Source organism: Artibeus jamaicensis, unplaced genomic scaffold (genome assembly GCF_021234435.1).
Source record: "Artibeus jamaicensis isolate MK-2021 breed Jamaican fruit bat unplaced genomic scaffold, CSHL_Jam_final contig_729, whole genome shotgun sequence".
NCBI lineage: Eukaryota > Metazoa > Chordata > Mammalia > Chiroptera > Phyllostomidae > Artibeus > Artibeus jamaicensis.
In genome coordinates, this window is record NW_026521939.1 from 5,976,213 (window position 1) to 5,997,664 (window position 21,452).

At 43.7% G+C, this 21,452-nt stretch overlaps 1 protein-coding gene and 1 pseudogene across 4 annotated transcripts in view; both read right to left on the reverse strand.

The window, feature by feature from the left end:
- Positions 1-21,452, reverse strand: part of SNX29 (sorting nexin 29) — a 569,005-nt gene that overhangs the window by 497,765 nt on the left and 49,788 nt on the right. For 2 of the 4 annotated variants that reach the window (XM_037151196.2, XM_053672144.1), the window contains exon 5: positions 596-776. In XM_037151196.2, the coding sequence (XP_037007091.2) occupies positions 596-776 (181 nt within the window). Of the gene's footprint in view, positions 1-595; positions 777-6,317; positions 6,462-8,278; positions 8,470-21,452 lie in introns of those variants that run through there. The other 2 variants (XM_053672142.1, XM_037151198.2) reach the window with 2 other exon arrangements.
- Positions 17,470-17,985, reverse strand: LOC119053566 (40S ribosomal protein S16-like; annotated as a pseudogene).

Here is a 21,452-nt window from a genome sequence, read left to right on the forward strand (position 1 = left end):
AAAAAAGAAACAAACTTGCCTGTGTCAAGCCACTGTGGTTTTGATAATGTTTGTTATGGCAGCAAAACCTGGCCTATGCTACCTGACAGAGTGAACCTTATGATCAAGAAAAATATATATAATAAAATGGGGAGGGATGTTATAATAACAAATGACTTCTCTCCATAACTTAAAATGTATGTACTCTTTCAATCAGTTTGGTATTCATTAACCTCAAAAAAAAACAGCAGAAAGAGCTGTAAAGACAAAACATGAAATTGAGCACTAAACACCCAATATCTAAAGGGAAAGAACTTCTGAATCTGAAAGAAGACCAAATTAAAATTCCATGGCATGAAGACCAGGCTGTGTCCTATGACAATGGCTCTCTCCACACCCCCAGCCTTAATAATAGTGAGCATTTATTGAGTGCTTGCTAACGCAGATGGTATGCTGAGCCCTTTACAGGCCTTCTCTCATTTAACAAACTACGGTTGTGAGAGGGGAACCCAGTTGCCCAAGATGTGGGAAGTGGGTGCAAATCCAAGCAACTGATTCCAGATTCTGTGATTTTAACTACTCGCCTACAACCCCTCCCAGGAGCCCAGTCACATACCTGAGCCTGCTGCGGTCAGCCAGGAGCATATGCAGGTAGCGCTCTAGTGAGTGTTCATTGAGGGCACAGCGCAGCCAGGCCCGGCCACGGCCCACATCCAAGGTGATGTGACGCAGGGAATAGAAGCGCTGCAGCTCGTGCTTGCTGAGGACCTCCTTCACATAGAACCAGAACACGGGCTCTGGAGAGACAGTGGAACAGGTGCTGTGGCACTCAGCCTGGGGCACGTACCACTTTTAGAGTAACATTCCCTGGGCATCATTGAGGACTGGAAAAGTTACTTCCTTGGCACAGAAAAGGAAGATAGCAAAGAGATTACTCAAAATAAAAATGAGCCCCAAATCTACCACCCAGAGATGGCCATTGTTTACATTTTCAAGTACTTCCTTGCAGTCTTTTTTCCTGCACCTTTCTTTTTTATATAAAATCAATATTCATGATAGGTGGATTATAAGCCCCAAAAATAGTCAGGTCTTAATTGATAAAACACGTGAATAGTAGTTCAGATGGCAAAAGATACTTTGCATATATGATTCAATTAAGTATCCTGAGGAGAGTTAATAATTTTTCTACATAGTCTTCATGGGCCTTCATGTAACTTGATCATCTCAAGTGCCTTTACAAGAGGGAGGCAGACATAGAAGAGAAGGTGATGTTATCAGTGGAAAATCAGTTCTTGTGGGATCATAATTTCCTAAGAGCCAAATAGGAGGATGGGGATCTGTGTTATGATTTATTGATGATGTAAAATTAAGGTAGTTCCCTTCCTGAATTTCCAATGTCCTGTCTCTATCCACCTCATCATGGAAAAGTTCCAGTCTTGTCTTCAGCAAGGCCAAACCAAAAGCCGGTGTCCAGAGTTTGTGCTCCACATCACAGTCCAGTCCAACCCAGCATCAGCTGGTGTAGAGTGTCTGTCCGGCTGCAGTCCACCACTGTGCTGTGGTATGCAGGCTCCCTCCTGGAGCCTGTGTGTGGAGGCGGCACGGCCACGGGCCACGCAGCCACTAAGGCCTCCTGACTATGGAGAGAAGACACATGAGCGCATGGGGAAAACACAGGTCATCCAGATGACAGAGAGAGAGAATTCTCTGTTTCACTGAAGTGACAACCAGAAGCTTCGGTTTGGGATGGACCAGGTGTCTTTTCCAAAGAATCAATCAACTTCCCAAGCTCTGGGCTTGCTCTGGACTTTGGATGGGTTTATACCCCCGAGTTAGACTGACAGGCCTCTTTGGTCATTCACCTCCCACTGGGCCCCCAACACTCTGGTACTGGAGGGGGGAAGGGAGAAATGGAGAAATGTTAAACCCCTTGGTGGAGCAATGTTGTAATCCCCTGGGGTGTGGAGCTGTAGCTTCCTGGTGAAGCAAACAGGTTCATGCTCCCCCAGTTTATTAAGTTCACTCAGTGTTCACCCAGTTTATTAAGTTCAATATCTAGTTCCTTGCTACTCTTTTCTTTTTTGAAAGATTTTATTTTTTTATTTATTTATCTTTAGAGGGGAAAGGAAGGAGAGAGGGAGAGAAATATCAATGTATGGTTGCCTCTCATGCGTCCCCTGCTGGGAACTGGCCTGCAGCCCTGCAACCCAGACATGTGCCCTGACTGGGAATCAAACCATGATCATCTGGTTCGCAGGCTCAATCCACTGAGCTATAAGAGCCAGGGCCTCCTTTTCATTTTTTTCTTTTTTAAATAAGTAGCTAAATACCAGCCAGGGCCTCCTTTTCTTTTTTTTTTTAATAAGTAGCTAAATGCCAATGGTAACAATGTAACCAGGGAAGCAGAGACCTGAGTAATGGAGCCAGCCTTAGCCAAAGAATGCCAGAAACCGCCAAAGCTGAAAGAGGCAAGGAACGGATTCCCCCTGGTCCCTCCAAAAGGAACCAGCCCTGCTGTCACCTTGACTTCAGCCAGGTGAAACCGACTTTAAATCCAGCCCTCTGTAAGTGTGAGAAGATGGATTTGTGTTGTTTTCAGCCATTAAGCTTGTGGTAATTTGTTATAGCAAGTAATTTATTGGGAAGAACTAATACACCATAATGTTGTATGTGTTGTGTATGTGTACATATGGATACATATGCATATATGTAAATATATACACACACACAATTTTGTACTCTAGTTTGTTTCTTCCCTTCCATATATGAACATTTTCCTGTAACATTTAAAGATCTCCTGAAACATGGCCTCCCTGTTAATTTAACTATTGCTCTACAGCTAGGAACATGATATATTGCCACTTTCCTCCACATACTGTTTTGACCATCCATGTACATAACTAACTGTCCCCATTTCTAATTGCTTAGGAGTGATTTCCATAGGTCTGAGAATACAAACAGATTTCTAGATCTGTTTTCTAGGAAAAGCTAATAAAGTTTGTTTTTATCCATAAAATAGTCATTGCACATCCCCCCTTTTTTACCCATACCCACACAGATTTTTTCTAGTTGTAATTCTGATGTATATCTAATTTTGTGATCAGTTTTCTTTACTCAACATCAACACTTTTTCTTGCTGCCAATAATAGTAACAATAGCAACAGCCAGTATTATTTATTAAGCATTACTACATACCAGTTATTGCACTAAACACTGTACACCTGACTTCAGTCCTCACAACCACCAAGGTGATCTCCATGTCAAAGACAAGGTCCAAGGCCTAAACAAGTGAAGTAACTCACATAGCAATTCAAAGTCAGTAAGCAATACAGCAAAATGGGATCTCAGAGCTGTCGAACTTTAAACCACAAAATCATACTGCCTTGCAAAGCAAGGAGGGCATCTAAATTCTTTAACATGATCGTGTCCACAAATGCTTAATATCCTAAAGGAGAAAATGCTGAGTCTGCTGCCAGACAGGGATTCTAACCCAGGGGCTAAACAAACACACAGACCCCTCTGCAAATGTTCAGATGACAAGATCTTTGAACCCTGCCTCCAGAAGGATGCACATACATACATCTCCATAAACCGGATGCCAGGTTAGTAAGCTCACTTTAATATTTCCGCTCACCTAGCCTTCTAAACAGGAGCCATGAACTGGGCACCACTATGGGCTACCAGGCAGAATTGGGTGCCACTATAGGCTACCATAACAAGCTTTAAGACCAGTGGGCAAGACAACAGGTGAAGAGATTGTTCATTAGAATGACCTTTGCCAAATCACTCAGCCATGCTAAGCTTTGGACTCCTTTCCCTTAGTATAAGCCTCAAAGTACAGAATCTCTTGGGTTACTGGTATAACTGGAGAAAAGGAGGGTAAAGTGCTAAGCACGACACCTAGTCCATGATGACTAACCATTGTTTACTTAATAATTACCTTCTTATATGAGCATATATATTGCTTACTGTCTTCCTTTTTCTGTTAACAGCATCTAAATGTCTATATACATGAGTGTGCATACATATTTGTGGATCATGCCAATCTCTGGCATCGTTTACAATAAACGTCCCAAGAACAACTGAGAAAACCACCAACAGAGCAGTTCACTCAGAACAACCTTGTGTCTCGATGCCTAGATGCCAAACCAATCCCCTTCCCACACCCAAACTGCACAAGGACGGTAACAGCCTTCTTTCCACTCAAAGCCTCGCTCAGAAATCAGAACATGGGGAATCAGTGAGAGCAATACTCTGAGTGGGCCAGCCCACAAACCCATTTTGAAACACACCTGACAACATCTGGATATCCATCAGGATTCAAGTCAAGCGACTCTCATCTGTAATCTCCCTTTCTTGAAAACTGCAGACTTCCGCCAAGATGGAAGCACAGGTGGAGATACCGTGCTTTCTCCCACAACCAAGTTGAGAGACAACAAAATATTAGCAACAGAAAACACAGCCAAACACAGAAAATTGAACTTTTCGGAAGTCTGATAACAACAAATTCTTCAGCCTGACCAGTAAGAGAGGCGAAGCCAGCAGCTGGTGGAGCGGGGTTGCACAGGAAAACTCAGTCAGACGGACTCAGGCACGAGGATCCCAGGCATGGGGTTGCAACGGGCAGACCCAGTGAGAGACCCAGTGAGCGACCGGTGTACCTAGCAAGGGCGCAGGGCGGGGGGTTGACTGTGGTCGCGCATTCGTGCGCAGATAGACCAGCGAGGGAGTGGGCAGTGAGACAACGGGACCGAGCAGGCCCCAGCGTGAGAGGCAGCAGAGGGGGCCGCCATTTTCCCGCTCTGACCGCGCCACCACATACAGCATCACAAACCAGCAACCTGGGCGGCCCCGCCCTGGTGAACACCTAAGGCTCTGCTCCTCATAATTAACAAGCACGAACAGACCAAAAATGGCTCAAGAAGATCTCAAAGCCTCAGAGCCCATAAATCTAAGCAATGAAGAAATAGCAAAACTTTCAGATGCACAATTCAAAACACTGGTGATCAGGATGCTCACAGAACTAATTGGTTTTAGTCACAAATTAGAGGAACATATGAAGGCTAAACTAATTGAAATGAAGGGAATTACACAGGAAACCAATAGTGATGAAGAGGAAACTGGGACTCAAATCAAGGGAGTGAACCAGAAGGAAGAAAATAATGGCCAAACACAAAAATATGAAGAAACAAGAATTCAAAAAAATGAGGAGAGGCTTAGGAACCTTCAGGACATCTTTAAACATCCCAACATCCAAATTATAGGGGTACCAGAAGGGGAAGAGGAAGAACAACAAGTGGAAAACTTATTTGAACAAATAATAAAGGAGAACTTCCCCAATCTGGCAAAGGAAATAGACTTCCAGGAAGACCAGGAAGCTCAGAGTCCCAAAGAAGCTGGACCCAAGAAGGAACACACCAAGGCACATCATCATTACATTAGCCAAGATTAAAATGAAGGAGAAAATCCTAGAAGCTTCAAGAGATAAGGGGACAGTCACCTACAAAGGAGTTCCCATCAGACTGTCAGCGGATTTCTCAAAAGAGACATTACAGGCAAGAAGGGGCTGGAAAGAAATATTCCAAGTCATGAAATCCAAAGACGTACATCCAAGATTACTCTATCCAGCAAAGCTTTCATTTAGAATGGAAGGGCAGATAAAATGCTTCTCAGAGAAGATCAAATTCAAGGAGTTCATCATCACCAAGCCCTTATTATATGAAATGTTAAAGGGACTTATCTAAGAAAAAGAAGATAAAAAAGATGAACAGTGAAAGGACAGCAAACGCACAGTTATTAACAACCACACCTAAAACAAAAGCAAACTAAGAGGACAGCTAGATCATGAGCAGAACCATAGAAATGAAGATCACATGGAGGGTTAGCAACAGGGGAGTGGGAGAAAGAGAAGGGGGGAGAAGGTACAGAAAATAAGCAGCATAGATGGTAGGTAGAAAATAGATAGGGGGAGGGCAAGAATAGTATGGGAAATATAGAATCTAAAGAACTTGAGACACATGGTCATAAACTAAAGGGGGGATGGTGGGGGAGGGGGTGTGCAGGGTGGAGGGAAATGAAGGGGGGAAATAGAACAACTGTAATGGCATAATTAATAAAATATATTCTAAAGAAAAAGAAAACTGCAGTCACCTCTCTCTGACCTTGAATGCACATAAACACTTTAAGATGTGTTTTCACCTTTCAATTTCCCAAATTGCTTACCACTACAGAATCCTTCCAAAGTTTGCCAGAGCAATGCTGATGATGATAAGAATTATCCCAGCAGGGCTCTGCTTCCACTGCCAGAATTAATGTGATCTATTTAAAGTGCAGCTCACCTGCCACTTAACACTTGCTGTGTCCATAATTTAATTTGGAAATATACACCGATCTCTTACTGCTTTGAAACAAGGGGCTGATTCCAAAAGTGGGTGAGGGCTTCTGGCTCTCCCAGCTTCTGAAAGCTATCTGCCAACCAGAACAAAAGCCAGGACGGGGTTACTGAGGCAATCGACCTGGGGGCCACTCATTAACAGAAGATAACTAATAAATAACACAGAGCCTTTGGCAAAGTTTCTAACAAGCTCAACTTTAAGCAATGCCAAGAATTCAAGAATTCATGCTTCAGAGAGCAAAGAAGAGTGTAACTTGGACTCAGATTCTAGTTCATATTGTGTGACTTTGGGCTACTTATTTTGTTCTTCATCTCCCTCACCTATAAGATGGGGTTCTATGAGGAGAAAAAGAAATGAGAAAATAAAGCACACATGAAAGGAGCTTAGTGCCAAGGCACCAAGGCAAGCAAACAACATCCCAGAAGAAAACCCTTTCTTCTATTGTAAAAGCAATAGATAGTTTCCTAGGGGAACTGTGTTCTCTTAGAAGTTGCCTCCCACACTACCAACCTTCCCTTCCTTACCTGGGTGGGCAGGTAGCGCAGGCTCGGCAACCACCTGGCCACAGCAGACTTGAGGTGCCTCGCAAGCCCCACCCTCATTTTAGCTCTGTTAGATATTTTGCACATGTGGATTTTTACTCTATTAGTCTTGATTTTTTTTAATATTGCACAAAAATATTATTTTTCTTGATTGCTGAGTTTATAGTACTTCTGTTAGCATAGGTAGCTAGTTAGTTAAGGGAGGGAACAAATGGAATTGGACATTAAGCCTAATTCACTAGGAAGGGACATCATTTGGAGGCTCCCCAGGGGTCAGCAGAATCTGATCTCTGCTGGGTGGACTTAATCCCCAGGAGGCGGGCAGGAAAAATCTCCCCAGGGAACACTCAGTCACGTGGTCACGCGTTCATCTGGGGAAGAGTGGGAGAAATTCCTTTGCTAGGTGCACAGTAGAAACCAGGATGACAAAGCAGAGGTTGGAGCCACGCACAGTAGGAGCCAAAATGGTGGCATAAAGGGGCGGAGTCTAGCCTGGGCAACCTGGGGAAAAGACTGGATTGGTTAGGGGAAATGACCTAGCACAAGTCCATAAAGAACTGGGAAAGAGATTGGTTAGTTTGAAAGAAAGCCTGCTCTCTCCCAAGCCTACTGGTAAATACAATCAAAGCTGATCAAAGGCGTCTCGGTAGCAGCTGCACAGCTCCAAGCCCAGGCCTGGGTGCAGCAGCACAGTGCTGGCTGAGCACAGTCAAGAGCGGAGACTGTCCTGGGCGGCGACATCCCAGTTCTGGATCCTGGCCCTCCTAGTGGGCACTTACGCCCACCAGGCAGGCCCACGATTTGCTCCACAGCAAAACAGAGCTAAGCCACCTTGTCCTGGGTACAACACCAAGCACCTGAGGACAGTCCTTGGTTTTTACTCCAATAAAGCTTACCACTACACCTCATCCTCCTATGTGTGGGTCCCAAAATGCTTTACTCATGACTCCATGCAAGAACCTTATTTCCACCGCAACATTCCCATAAATATTGTGGCTGAAGAGTGCCTCACCGGCCCCATCCCGTTCCCAGCCCTGGACCACAGGGTCCTCCCCTCAAGTTCTACCTGAACCAGTTGAAGAAAGGCCTTATCCCCTCCTAGAACCTAAGTCAGCAAACGATGGCCCAAGAGCCAAATTCAGCCCAGCACCTGTTTTTGCAAGTAAAGTTTTATTGGAACACAGGCCCACCCATTTGGTTACATATTATCCGTGGCGGCCTTCCTGCTGCAACAGCAGAGCTAGGGAGTTGTGACAGAGATCCATGGCCTGAAACACTTACAACCTCGTCTCTTAAAGACGAACCTCACCAACCACTACTCTACAAGTAGGAGCTCTAATAATTTCATAAATCTGGACCTACCTAGGACCATTTTCCCCCATCATGCAGAGCAAGCCCGCCTCGGAAAGACGGGAACCCAGAGAGAAGTGGGCTGAGAGAAGCAGATGTGGGAGGTGCTAAGCCCTGAACCAGCTCAACCCCAGATTACTTAGTTACTTGAGTCAATAAATACCCTTTTTTTGCTAACATCTATGTGACTGCCACATAGCCAGAAGAAGCCACATGCAGTGAGGGAGGGTACATTCTTCAATGATCTGACAATCATTTATGGAAACTGACAACACTCCAGGCACTGGGCAATGCCTGTGTGTGCTGAAGGGGCCAAGGCATCACTTGAAAATAAACAACAACAAAAAGAATTGCTCAGTAAGAAACAGGAGCCCCAAGTACAGAGGTAGGCTCCTTGTAAATGAAGAAAGGGCTACCTTTCCCACATACTCAGTCTGGAGTAGACAGCTGGTTCAAAGGCTTTGTCACAGGCAGATATCCAATGTCTTGACCTTCACCCCACTGTCTCAGAGGACTGTCACATCCACAACTGGAGCAAGAAGAATGAGGACAAAATAAAGCCAGCTCTATATCCGTAAGGTAAGTAATCCCAGAAAACCACAAGGGAGTGAAGAAAAGAAGTTCAAGACCAGCTTAATCAGTCACAATCCCTACCTAGAGAAGGATACCCCATAGCCCCATCAAAACCGGGTTCCATTAAGCCAAAGAAAACACAGGTAATTAATTTTAGGTAGGAAACTAACAGAATCAACATTTTCAGAAGCAAAAGTCAAACCAAGTGCGTTACTATTCCAGCCCAAGACCTGGGTGAGCACAGGCACTCCCAAATCCCATCACGCCCCAAAGTGCAATCCAAGGTACACACAGATCCGCAAACCAGAGCTTCAGTGCAGGGTGTAGTTGTGCCACGGGGCCACCCCCACCAGCCACGGGACTGCCTCCTGGCACTAGGACACAGGGACTGTGGTTAAACACGAACCATACATAATCAAGACTTACACAAAACATGTAAACTTGATACTTTTTTATTGTAAAATGTACATAATAAAGTTTATCATTTACATTTTAATTGTATAATTCTGTGGCATTAAGTACATTCACAATGTTGTGCAATCACCACCACCATCCATTTCCAGAACCTTTTCATCCTTCCCAAAAGAAACTCCACAGCCACTAAACAATAACCCTCCCAATTTTTTCCTCTCCCTGGCCCATGGTGTTCTACTGTATTCTACTGTCTATGCAACCTGTATTCTACTTTCTATCTCCAGGGATTTGGCTATTCTAGATACTCTGTTTAAGTGGAACAATACAAAATTTGTCCTTTTGTGTCTGGCTACTTTTCCTTAGCACGTTTTTGAGGCCCATTCCCATTATGTGTGCTTCAGCGCTTTGTTTCTGTTGGTAACTGAGTAACAGCCCATTGTATGCACACAGCATATTGTGTTCCTCCACACATCTGCCAGGGACATCTGGGTTGTTTCCACCTTTTGGCTACTGCGAATAGTGCTTTAGATGAATGGAGATACACAAGTATCTGTTTGAGTTCCTGCTTTCAATTCTTTTAGATATATATCTAGAAATGGAATTGCTGGATCATGTAATTAATTCTGTTTAACTTTCTGAGAACACACCAAACTACTTTCCAGATGGGCTTCACCATTTTACGCTGATACTTGTGTGTGTATGTGTATGTGTATGTATATGTGTGTGTGTATGTGTGTGTGTGTGTGTGTGTGTGAAGATGGAACTGCCTTTATTTCTCTGCAACTGAAATTAACTCTCATTAAATTACTTCCCTTTCAGTCAGAGAAAACTTAAACTTGCCAATTATAGGTAGCTTAGCTACTTGTATCTGTTTTTTAATCCTCATGCAAGGATGTGCTTATTAATGAGAGAGAGAGAAATATCAATGCAAGAGACAAACACTGATCAGTTGCCTCTCCCAGGCACCCTGACCTGGGGTCAAACCCACCACCTTGGTATGTGCCCTGACTGGGTATCGAACCCACAGCCTTTTGGTATATGGGGCAACACTCCAACCAACTGAGCCACCCAGCCAGGGCTATCAAATTCACCATCTTAACCATTTTAAAGTATATAATTCAAAACTTGATAAATTTATTCTTTATTTAAAGAATAAATAAAGGTACAATAAATCTGAGACACTGGATTACTTTGGGAGGCTTCAGTAGATTTAAATTTTAAACTTAAATATCCAATTATCTTGGTGGGGGTAGATGGAGGTCATAAAAATAAAGCAAGGAAAACAGGGTAAGCTGCCACTGGCTGCCCAGGTGTGACCCGACTCCTCCGCAACCTCTCTGCCTTCGCCATGCTCCGCTGTCCCTGCCACTCCCCCTGCTACAGCCTCGCTGGTCTCCCAGCCCTTCCTCCAGCACGCCAAGCCTACTCCACCTCGGGGCCTAGCCGGCCATGAAAACAGATTACACCGGGCAGTTTACCAAGGGAATTTAATACAGGGCACCTGTTACAAAGATCTTGGAAGAGCTTTTTTAAAAAGCCAAATAATGAGGAGATAATGAGGCCTAGAGATCACCAATGTCAGAAAACCAACCCATCCCTTGAGTCAAAGGAACAAAAGAAAGAGCAGGTGTCACCAGGGCTGCCTGGGAGGAAAGGGGAGCAGAAGAGGAGCACCCAGACAGCAGGCCATGTGGGGCCCCCACAGACCATGGGGCGAGCACAGGCCCTCTGCTGGAGATGCCCCCTAAGGCAGAAGTGAGAGGGAGAAACAGTCTATTTCCCTCTTTCTCGCACCTTCTAAACTCAGTGCCACCTCCTGCTGGTCAAACCAAAATGGAAGATAATGGGCAAGAGAGCCTTGGAAATAGAGTCTGCAGGGAAGGGCAGAGAATACATTTCAGAGCAACAGGCAACTGGCTGGTATACGCTTTTGAACTTATTAACCACCTAGAATTCCTTCCCCTAATAACACTATGGTTAATTCCCTCATTTCCTTAGGTCTCTACTCAAATGTCCCCTAGAAAGAAGCTGTCTGGCCACTCTACACAGAAAAGTAAAACATCTGCCCATGGCAGATTGCTAGCTGGTCATCAAAATCTATTTGCTCTTCTTCCTAAACCACCAGACAGACTATATCCCCAGACTGCTCTGCATTGTCCAAGTCACTCACAGTTTTCACTATGCCTGTTAACTGGCCTGATTCACTGATTTCTGTCATCTCTCTGGCCCCTGTGAGCATCTGAGGTCTGAGTCCCATGCTCTAATATAGTACACTTGGCACTTACTCACATTATACAATAATCTTCAGCATGCCCTTTACTTAAAAGTGGGGACCTTCTCTAGCACCAAAGAAACTGGATTTTTAAAATGTCTTGTTTCCTTCTAGGGGAGTGCCCCATCCTCTGCTGAAAAGCCATTTTCATGCTGTCAGGAGCAAAGCAAAGGACTCACAGAACCAATAAGCTGGATAATTATGGACTAAAAACTGACAACTATAAAGCCGAATTTGGGTCTCAATTTACAACACACTGGAATCAAACACCTTTGAAAGAGCCAAAGGTCACCTTCAGCCAGGAGGCATCAGTCCAGCAGTATTAGGTCCTAACACGCTGGGACAGTTTCGTGCCCCTTAGTAAAGAGCCAGTGGCTCAAGCCTCACCACCCCAGCTGTCAAGGATCCTCCCTGGGACCCTGTGGACATTCCCATAATCTAGTAACTCAGGAGTTAACATAGAAGCCTGTGGTGGACAGCCCTTTGGCTTCTGACTCCCACCCTAAAGACCAGCAGGTCCCAGTTAGCACCATGCCTGGATGGAGCTCAGAATTTTCTTTTCTTTTTCTTTTTTTGCTTTTTGTTTTTTTGTCTTTGAGAGAGAGAGAAGAAGGGACAGAGGAAGGGAAAGAGAGAAACACTGATGTGACATAGAGGCATCAATTGGTTGCTTCTCATATGCACCCGGACCAGGGGTGCTATGTACCTGGACTGGGAATCGTGCACCCAGACCAGGGCTCGAACCTGCCACCCACATATGTGCCCAGACCAGAAATCAAACCCACAACCTTGCAGTTACAGGATGACACTCCAACCAACTAAGCCACACTGACCAGGGAAGGGATCCATATTTTCTTAGCACCTTCTACAGACATCCTTCAAAGGTATCTTTCACCAGAAATAGCTGATTTTCAAGTTCATGAACACAACAGAGAAACCCAAAGAAGGAACTGAAAACACTATAGGGATGGGAGGGTGGGGGAGTTGACTTCCCCTCCACCAAAATGATGGGCCCAGGGTTCTCCTGGCACATGCAGCTTCTCCAAAATTAGTTTTCTACAGAAATGAAATTGTTGTCCAAGGTGACCCAATGAAGCAAAATATAAATTCTGCTTTGAGCTGAATGCAATCAGTCATTTTCGAAAATCCCCACTGACAATCAAGGAAGTTGGTTTCTCTCGTTTTACAGCTGTGGGTATATTAATATCACCTGCTTTTCAATGAACTGTGAACATGTACAGAGAGGAGACGATGGGGTTCAGCTGCCCAAGAGAACGAGCAGCATGGCCTGCAGTCTGGATCCTTGAGTCATTACTGTGAACTCAGTTTTTTGGTTACTAACATCCTTGACATACACTGATGGGCAAGGATGGTCCCAGTCCTTAACTGTCAAGAGAGACAGTCAGAAAACAAGTAGTATGCCCTGGCCAGGTGGCTCAGTTGGTTGAAGCATCATTGTGTACACCAAAAGATTATGGGTTCAATTTCTGGTCAGGGCACATAGCTAGGTTGCAGGTCTAATTCCCAGTCAGGGTGCATATGGGAGGCAACCAATCCATGTTTCTCTCTCACATTGATGTGTTTCTCTCTCTCTCTCTCTCTGTCTTCCTCTCTCTCTAAAATCAATAAACATATCCCCAGGTGAGCATTAAAAAAATAATGCTATACGTAGGTTTGCTAAGAGAAGGACTAAGGATTGTAGGAGGGACACCTATAGGAAGGGCAGAGTCCCGCTGAACTGGGGGTGGGGGAAGCTCATAAATGACTCTTTGAGAGAAGCCTGAAACTTCAAGAGAGAACAGATCAAAACCACAATGAGATACCATCAAATGGCTATCATCAAAAAAAGGCAAATGTAGGTAAGGATGTGGACAAATTGAAACTGTTGTGCATTGCTGGTAAGAATATAAAATGGAACAGCCAGTACGGAAAACAGTACAGTGGTTCTACAAAAAATTAAACATAGAATCACCATATGACCCAACAAATTCACTCCTGAGCCTACATACCCCAAAACAAGGATTTGAACAGTTTTTTGTACACCAATGTTTATGGCAGCATTATTCACAATAGTGAATAGTGGATGCAATCCAGGTTTTTATTGACAGATGAGTGGATAAACAATTGTGTGATATATATATAATGAAATGTTACTCAACCTTAAAAAGGAAATTTACATGCTACAAATGCATGAACCTTGAGAACATTATGCTAAATGAAATAAGCCAGACACAAAAGAACAAATATTATATGACTCCACTCATATAAAGTACCTCAAAAGAGTCAAATTTATAGACAGTGAGTAGAGTGGTGGTGGCCGAGAGCTAGGGGGAGGAGGAGATGGAGATGGAGGAGGAGCTGTTGTTTAATGGAGACGGAGTTTTAGTATGGGAAGATGAAAAGGTTCTGGAGAGGCATGGAAGGAAGGGTTACACAGTGTGAACGCACTTAATGCCTCCGAGTTGTACACTTAAAATTGCCATTTTTATTTTATGTATATTATTATCACAATTTTTAAAAGAATGAAAACAGAAGGTTCAGCAGCTGTTCTTTCAGCTAGGGATGAGGAAGGAGGGCAGTGGAAGGAAAGGAACAAAGGGTAATTCCCAACTTGAAGAGCTTTAGGACTGAAAACACCAGGAGTGCTGTCCTAAATGTAGGGTTTAACCACCTAAATTGGTCAGAGGTACTGAGCAATGGAAAAGCAATAGTACTGAAGACCCTTTCCCCCACAGTGTCCAGCATTAACACTTAGGGAGATCCCGAGGTTCTCAAGGCAGGGACCATGGCAAAAGGAGGACTTGTGAGGTTCAGGTCTCCATTTCTTTATCAACTGGACAGAAGTGTAACAATGTATTACCTGTTGGCTGCATATGTGCCCTGGGTGTGTGGTGGGGTAAAGAGGAAAAGCAGAGATAGACAAAACTGGTGGTGGACAGACCTTGGAAGCCACATCAAGGAGTGTGTGCTCTTTCCCAACTATAACAAAGAACCAGGAGGGAGCTTAAGTAGGGGGTGGGGTGAGAGAGCAAGTTGGTCATTTAAGACCCCTCTCTCTGACTATAATGTGCAGAGTGGATATCTGTGCTGATCAAGAATGAAGGCAGAAAGACATAACTCAGGGAGAGAGCAGAGGGAGAACACATTAAGGACAGAGAAAATGTCAGTGAATCAGGGGACCATTTCAGAGACAAAACATGGTGCTTTGTAAAGGACTGGTCTGAGGCCTGAGAGGAAGACAGAGGCCAGATGGAAGCCCAAGGGCCTGGGTGAAGGGCAGAGCCACTCACTAGGCAAAGAACACATGAGCAAACATGGGGAAATGATGAAATTCATGCTTGAAGACTTCGACAGGCTTGTAGTCCATCCAAACAGAGACACTCAAGAAGAAGAGCTCAAGGTAGTGATCTACTGGAGGGATAACAGAGTAATAACACAGAGAGAGCAATTTTCACCAAAGAATTCAGACAGCATCTCTAGGAACAAGAGACAGCAAAAGAATCTGAGGATGAATAACATTATTTGAGTATGTAGAAATGATATGCTAAAATGGGTCAACAAAGAACTAGAAAGTATGCCAAGGGGTGTGGCATTCAGAGGGTCATTAGTGCTGAAGGCTGCTGAACAGATGAGGAAGATTCAACTTAAATTCTACAGCAAGTGTGTCTCTGGTGTGTCTATGTTCTTAATCATGCCTGTCACCTTGTAATAAACTGCCATCACAGAGTAACCTGGTGATAATGTATTATTAATTAACCAGAACTTCAAATTCCAAGAGTATGCCACCACTATAATTTGAATAGTGAAATCCTAATCCCCAAAGATACCTGTATTAGAAGGTAGGGCCTCTGGGAGGACCCTTAGGTTATGAGAGTGAAGCTCTCACAAATGGGATTAGTGCCCTTATAAGAGAGGTTCCAGAGGGATCCCTTGCTCCTTCCACCATGTGAGCACACAGCAAGACGGCACCAGCTATGAAACAGGAAGAGGGCCTTCACCCAACCACGCTGGTAACTTGATCTTGAATTTCCCAGCCTCCAGAACTGTAAGACATAAACTGCTGTTGGTTATAAGATACTCAGTCTGTGGTATTTTGTTATAGCAGCCCAAATGTACTAAGAAAGCCACTGACTGCAATAGTCCTTTCTTCTTTCTCCAACAGAAAGGAAACTAGTTCATTTTTCCATATTGTGTTCTCTACTGGCTACTTGGGCTTCCAATGGCTACAAAATCCACCAGTTCCAAGCTAAGCTTATGCAGAGCTCTTGGTCACTTTTAATTAATTTAAAAATTAATATTTGTTTTTTTCCTCAAAAATTAATCAGTCCTTTGTAGCACTCCAGAGTGATCCTAATATAAGGTATCTCAGGAATCGTGAACTATACATAGTACCATGCACACCCCTTCTTCCAACCAAATTACATTCATGGACCATATTTTTACTGGAGAAACTATATATTTCAAGACACTATAATAGGAGCTGAAAAGTCAAGAGAAAGTAAAACAAACAACTAAATATGGTATGACGGTACCATATAGTAGAATCCCCTGTTCTTTGTTCTCTAAGACAGGGGTTAGCCAACTTTTCCTATAAAAGGCCAAATAGTAACTGCATGAGAATCTACAGGCTAGATGGTCTCAGATACAACTCTGCCTAACAGCAGCCATAAACAGTAAGTACATAAATGCATGTGGCTGTGTTCCAATAAAACTTTCTTTACAAAAACAGGAGGAGGGTGGACAAAGGAGGAAAAATTGGGACAACTATAACAGCATAAACAAAGTATAGTTTTAAAAAATAGGAAGGGGGTACATATCAATACTTTGCTGACCTCAGCTCTGAGTGATAATAATTTGCTCAAAATTTGATGCTTAATTTACTCATGAATTCAAATGAGGGGGACTACAATCTCTCAGAGAGTCCTCTCTCTGGAAATAATGTGCCATTATGGATAAAAGTAGAAGCTTTAGGAGCACAATCAAGTAGATCTGAGTAGAAATCCCAGCTCTGCTACTCACTAGTTCTGAAACAGTAAGGAAATTATTTCACTACTTTGAGCCTTATTTCCTTCACCATTCACTATGCGAAGTCATTTCAGGAATAAAATGGCCTAATGAATATGAAGAGTCTAACCAGTCCCCTGGGTCACAGGAGCTGCTCGATGTGAGTATCTAGCAAACACTAAGCAAGCCAGTCTGTGTTGAGTCAATTAATCAGAAAGTGCAGACAGTCCCAGCCAAGATGGAGGCATAGGTAGAAACCCTTTGCTTACTCGTACAACCAAAAGGAGGATAACAACCAATCTAAAATCAATGAACAACCAGAAGTGCCAGAAAATCAAACTGCATGGAGCTCCAACAACCAAGGAATTAAAGAAACAGTCAGAACAATCAGACCAGTAAGAACCTGCCATGAGGCTGTGGACTACGAGGGTGGGGCCAGCTGAATGGGAAACTGAGACTCACAGCTGACTATGGACTACATTGGCAGTTGCCACAGTGGGAGAAACTCCCAGTTTCACACAAGAATTCGTTGGAAAGTGGACTAGCAATGAGCAGGTGAGCTACATCATTTCCCTCTCTAACCTCTCCCCGACTGGCAGCACTGAAGTGCAGCAAGGAGGATTGACCATCGGAGTGGGGGCGGGGGGAGTTAAGGCCCCACCCCCTTACAACTTAACAGGTGTGCCAAGACAAAGAAATATGGCCCAATGAAAGAACACAGCAAAGCTTCAAAAGGAGAGCTAAGCCATGAGGAGATAACCAATCTACCTGGAGAATTTAGAGCCCTGGTGATCAAAATGCTCACAGAACTGATTGACCTAAGTTGAAAAATGAAAAAAACAAATGAAAGATACCCAAAATGAAATAAAGCAAAATATTCAGGGAACCAAGAGTGACAGGAAGGAAACCAGAACTCAAAGCAACAATTTTTTTCGAAACCTTAAAACCCACGATCACTTTATTATAAAGGCAAAAACTCTGATGGGCTTATCGGTAGGATTTCTGGTAGCGAGCACGGGCACCAGGACCTCCGAACTTTTTGGATTCGCAGCGACGAGGATCCGCTACCAGCAGGGTCCGGTCATACTGGATGAGGATGTCTTTGATCTCTTTCTTCGAAGCCTCATCCACATATTTCTGATAATAGGCCACCAGGGCTTTGGAGATGGACTGGCGGATTGCAGAAATCTGGGCCACATGACCACCACCCTTCATGCGGACTCGGATGTCCACGCCGGCAAATCACTCCTTCCCCAGAAGCAGAACAGGTTCCAGTAGCTTGTATTGGAGCGTGCGGGGCTCGATCATCTCCAGGGGCTGCCCATTCACTCTGATGAGACCATTGCCCGTTTGCAGTGCGCCACCGCTGTGGCCGTCTTCTTGTGTCCGAAGACCTGCACGGGCTGCAGAGGACCTTTGGATGGCATCGCTGTAGACCCACGTGAACGAGCGATCCTCACTGGGCGGTGACCACACCGGAAAAGGACTCAAAGCAACAATTTTAAACAAAAGGAAGAAATAAACATCCAACCAGAAGAGAATGAAGAAACAGGAATCAAAAAAAAAAAATGAAGAGAGGTGCAGGAATCTCAGACAACCTACAACATTCCAATATCCGAATTATAAGGGTGCCAGAAGGAGAAGAAAAACAGCAAGAAATTGAAAACTTATTTGAACAAATAATGAAGGAAAACTTCCCCAATCTGGCAAAGGAAATAGACTTCCAGGAAGTCCAAGAAGCCCAGAGAGTCCCAAAGAAGTTGGACCCAAAGAGGAACACACCAAGGCACATCATCATTAAGTTAACCAAGAGTAAATATAAAGAGAGAACCCTAAAAGCAGCAAGAAGAAATGAAAGGGTTACCTACAAGGGAGTGCCCATAAGACTATCAGCTGATTTCTCAAAAGAAACCTTACAAACAGAAGGGGCTGGAAAGAAGTATTCCAAGTCATGAAAGGCAAGGACCTACATCCAAGATTACTCTACCCAGCAAAGCTATCATTTAGAGTGGAAGGGCAGATCAAGTGCTCCCAGAATAAGGTCAAGTTAAAGGAGTTCATCATCACCAAGCCCTTATTATATGAAATGTTAAAGAGACTTATCTAAGAAAAAGAAGATCAAAAATATGAACAGTAAAATGATGACAAACACACAACTATCAACAAATGAACCTAAAAGAAAAGACAAACGATGAAAACAAAGACTAAGCAAACAACCAGAACAGGAAGGGAATCAAAGAAATGGAGATCACACGGAGAGATATTAATGGGGAGGGGGGAGGGAGCAATAGGGGGAAAGGTACTGGGAAGAAGAAGCATAATTGGCAGGCATAAAATGGACGGGGAAAGGTCAAAAATGGTATAGGAAACAGAGAAACTCAAAGAACTTATATGTACAACCCATGCACATGAACTAAGTGGGGGAATGCTGGAGGGTGGGGGTTATGGGGTGGAGGGGGGATAAAGGGAAAAAAGTTGGGAAAACTGTAATTGCATAATCAATAAAATATACTTTAAAAAAAGAAAGAAAGAGCAGAAAACATCCAGGCATCATTTGCAAGACTAATGTACTAATCACATCTCTCCTCCCATATGCAGAACATGGGCATTTTACTTTTTTTTTTTTTAAGTTGTCTTACATTTCCCTGTTGTTTAAGTTAGGATGTTTTGGGATGCAAATAAAAGATTGAACTCACAAAGGCTTAAAACATTAGAGAATTTATTATTTTGTATAACATTAAGTCCAGGCATCTACAAAGACAGGGATGTATTGAAAATCCCGATGAAAACAAAAATTAAGGGACTTCTGGCTATAGCCAAGTGAGAAGGTTAACAAATCCCCTCCCCAAAAGCAACTATAAAATTGGATAAAACTGACCAAAATAACTGTTTCAACACTCTAGAAACTGACTAAAAAGCTTATGATGTGAGAGATGTTTATGCTTGAAAACCACTGAATTTTAGCAAAGAAGAGTGGGAACAGAAGCAAAAGTGCAACAAAAAAACTAGCAACCAATACTCTGTCCCAAGTGCCAGGGGCAATAGGGAGAGGTGGAGACCGATGAACTAGGGCACTTTTGCCCAATCTACAGAGGGCAGGAATATTTAGCTCCGACTGAAGTCAATAGTAATCATGGGCCCAGATTCATAGGTCTTCAAGTTTAAGAAAAGTTAGAAATCCATATTTTGACCTAATATCTCAAAATTTTTAAGTGCTGGCAACTTTTTAAAGCAATTTTATGCATACTGTACGGGGTACCAGTTTCCAAGCTCCACCCCTCATGCACCCTAACCTCGGATGACCAAATGCAGTCAGGCCTCTGGCAGACTCAGCATTATCTACCGAACTGTGATTTGCAACGACATCATTTTGGTCAGTCATTACTTTTTCAGCTTTTCTCTTTTCAAAAGGTGATGTTCTTCATTTGTAAACAGAGCTAATGCAACAGCCTTGTGGATTAATTCACCTTTATTCTCTCCTGTCACTTTCAATTCCGTTAACTAAGCCAGAGTGGTCCACAGAGGAGCAATAATGGGCAGGAGGCCCAATGCCAGAGGAGGGGGAACTGGAAAGAGCCAAGAATCTGACACCAATCTGACCCAGCTCGGAACGCTGAGCTCTGCCATTGACCAGCTGTGGGAACTTGGGCAACTTATTAACATATTTGAGCTTCACTGTCATCTACCCTCGGAAGTGACTGCCATGTTTTCATCAAGCAGCAGCTCCAGCAGCTCTGTACCAAGGCCTGGGCTTTGTGGGGACTTTCTCATGGGAGTCCCCACCACAACCCTGCAAGTCAGAGTCTGCTAGTAACCTTACTTTGCACATGAAGAAACAGAAGCTCAGGGACGGGAGTGCCCCAGAGACCTCATGTAACAGCAAGGATTTCAAACCTGTCATCTGACTCTAGAGTCTGATATAAACTGGTAAATTACATAAAGAGCCTTGCCCAGTAGCCAGCGGGGATAAGGGAACAGAACAGTGCTCACTTCCACCAGATTTCACTGTCTTCATTCTTCCTAAAAGGTCATTCCAATGGCTCTGAGAACAACCTCAAGAAGCTATTGACCTGATCTTTCCCAGCTCTTAGCAGTTGAAAATCCATGGGCTCCCCTCTCATGTGAAGCTTTTAATTACACATTCAATAGCAGGAAAGTGGTTTTAATCAGCCAAGGACTATGCTGCACAGTTGAATGGTTAATTAACACTGCCAACATCAATGGCAAAAGCCCTTGGCAGCCACTCAAGGGCTAGTCCGGTTTGTGCTTTCCCCTTCTTCTAATTGTCTAGGAGGCGGCCCAGGACATCTTCTCAGCGGACAACAGAGCCAGAGACTTGTTGATCAGTCTCTTTTGACATGTACATGTAGAAATCATGTTAAGATTCAGGGAGGTGGCAAGAACATGAGTGTTGGAGATGCCTTGTAAACGTGTTAGTTCTTCTCTTGAATTGATGCTTCAGGATTCTTAGAGTATAGTCCCAGCAATGGAACTGCTGGGTCAAAAGGCAGTTCCATTTTTAGTTTTCTGAGGAAATTCCATACTGCTTTCCACAGTGGCTGCACCAGTCTACATTCCCACCAACAGTGCACTAGGGTTCCCTTTTCTCCACAACCTCCCTAGCAGTTGTTGTTTGTTGATTTGGTTATGATGGCCATTCTGACCAGTGTGCAACCCAATGTTTGTAGCAGCACAATTGACAATAGGCAAGTGCTGGAAGCAATCTAAGTGTCTATCAGTAAATGAGTGGATAAAAAAACTGGGGTACATTTACACAATGGAATACTACACATCAGAAAGAAAGAAGGCACTCCTACCCTTTGTGACAGCTTGGATGAATACGGAGAGCATTATGCTAAGTGAAATAAGCCAGGCAGTGAAAGACAAATACCATATGATCTCACCTATAAGAGGAACCTAATC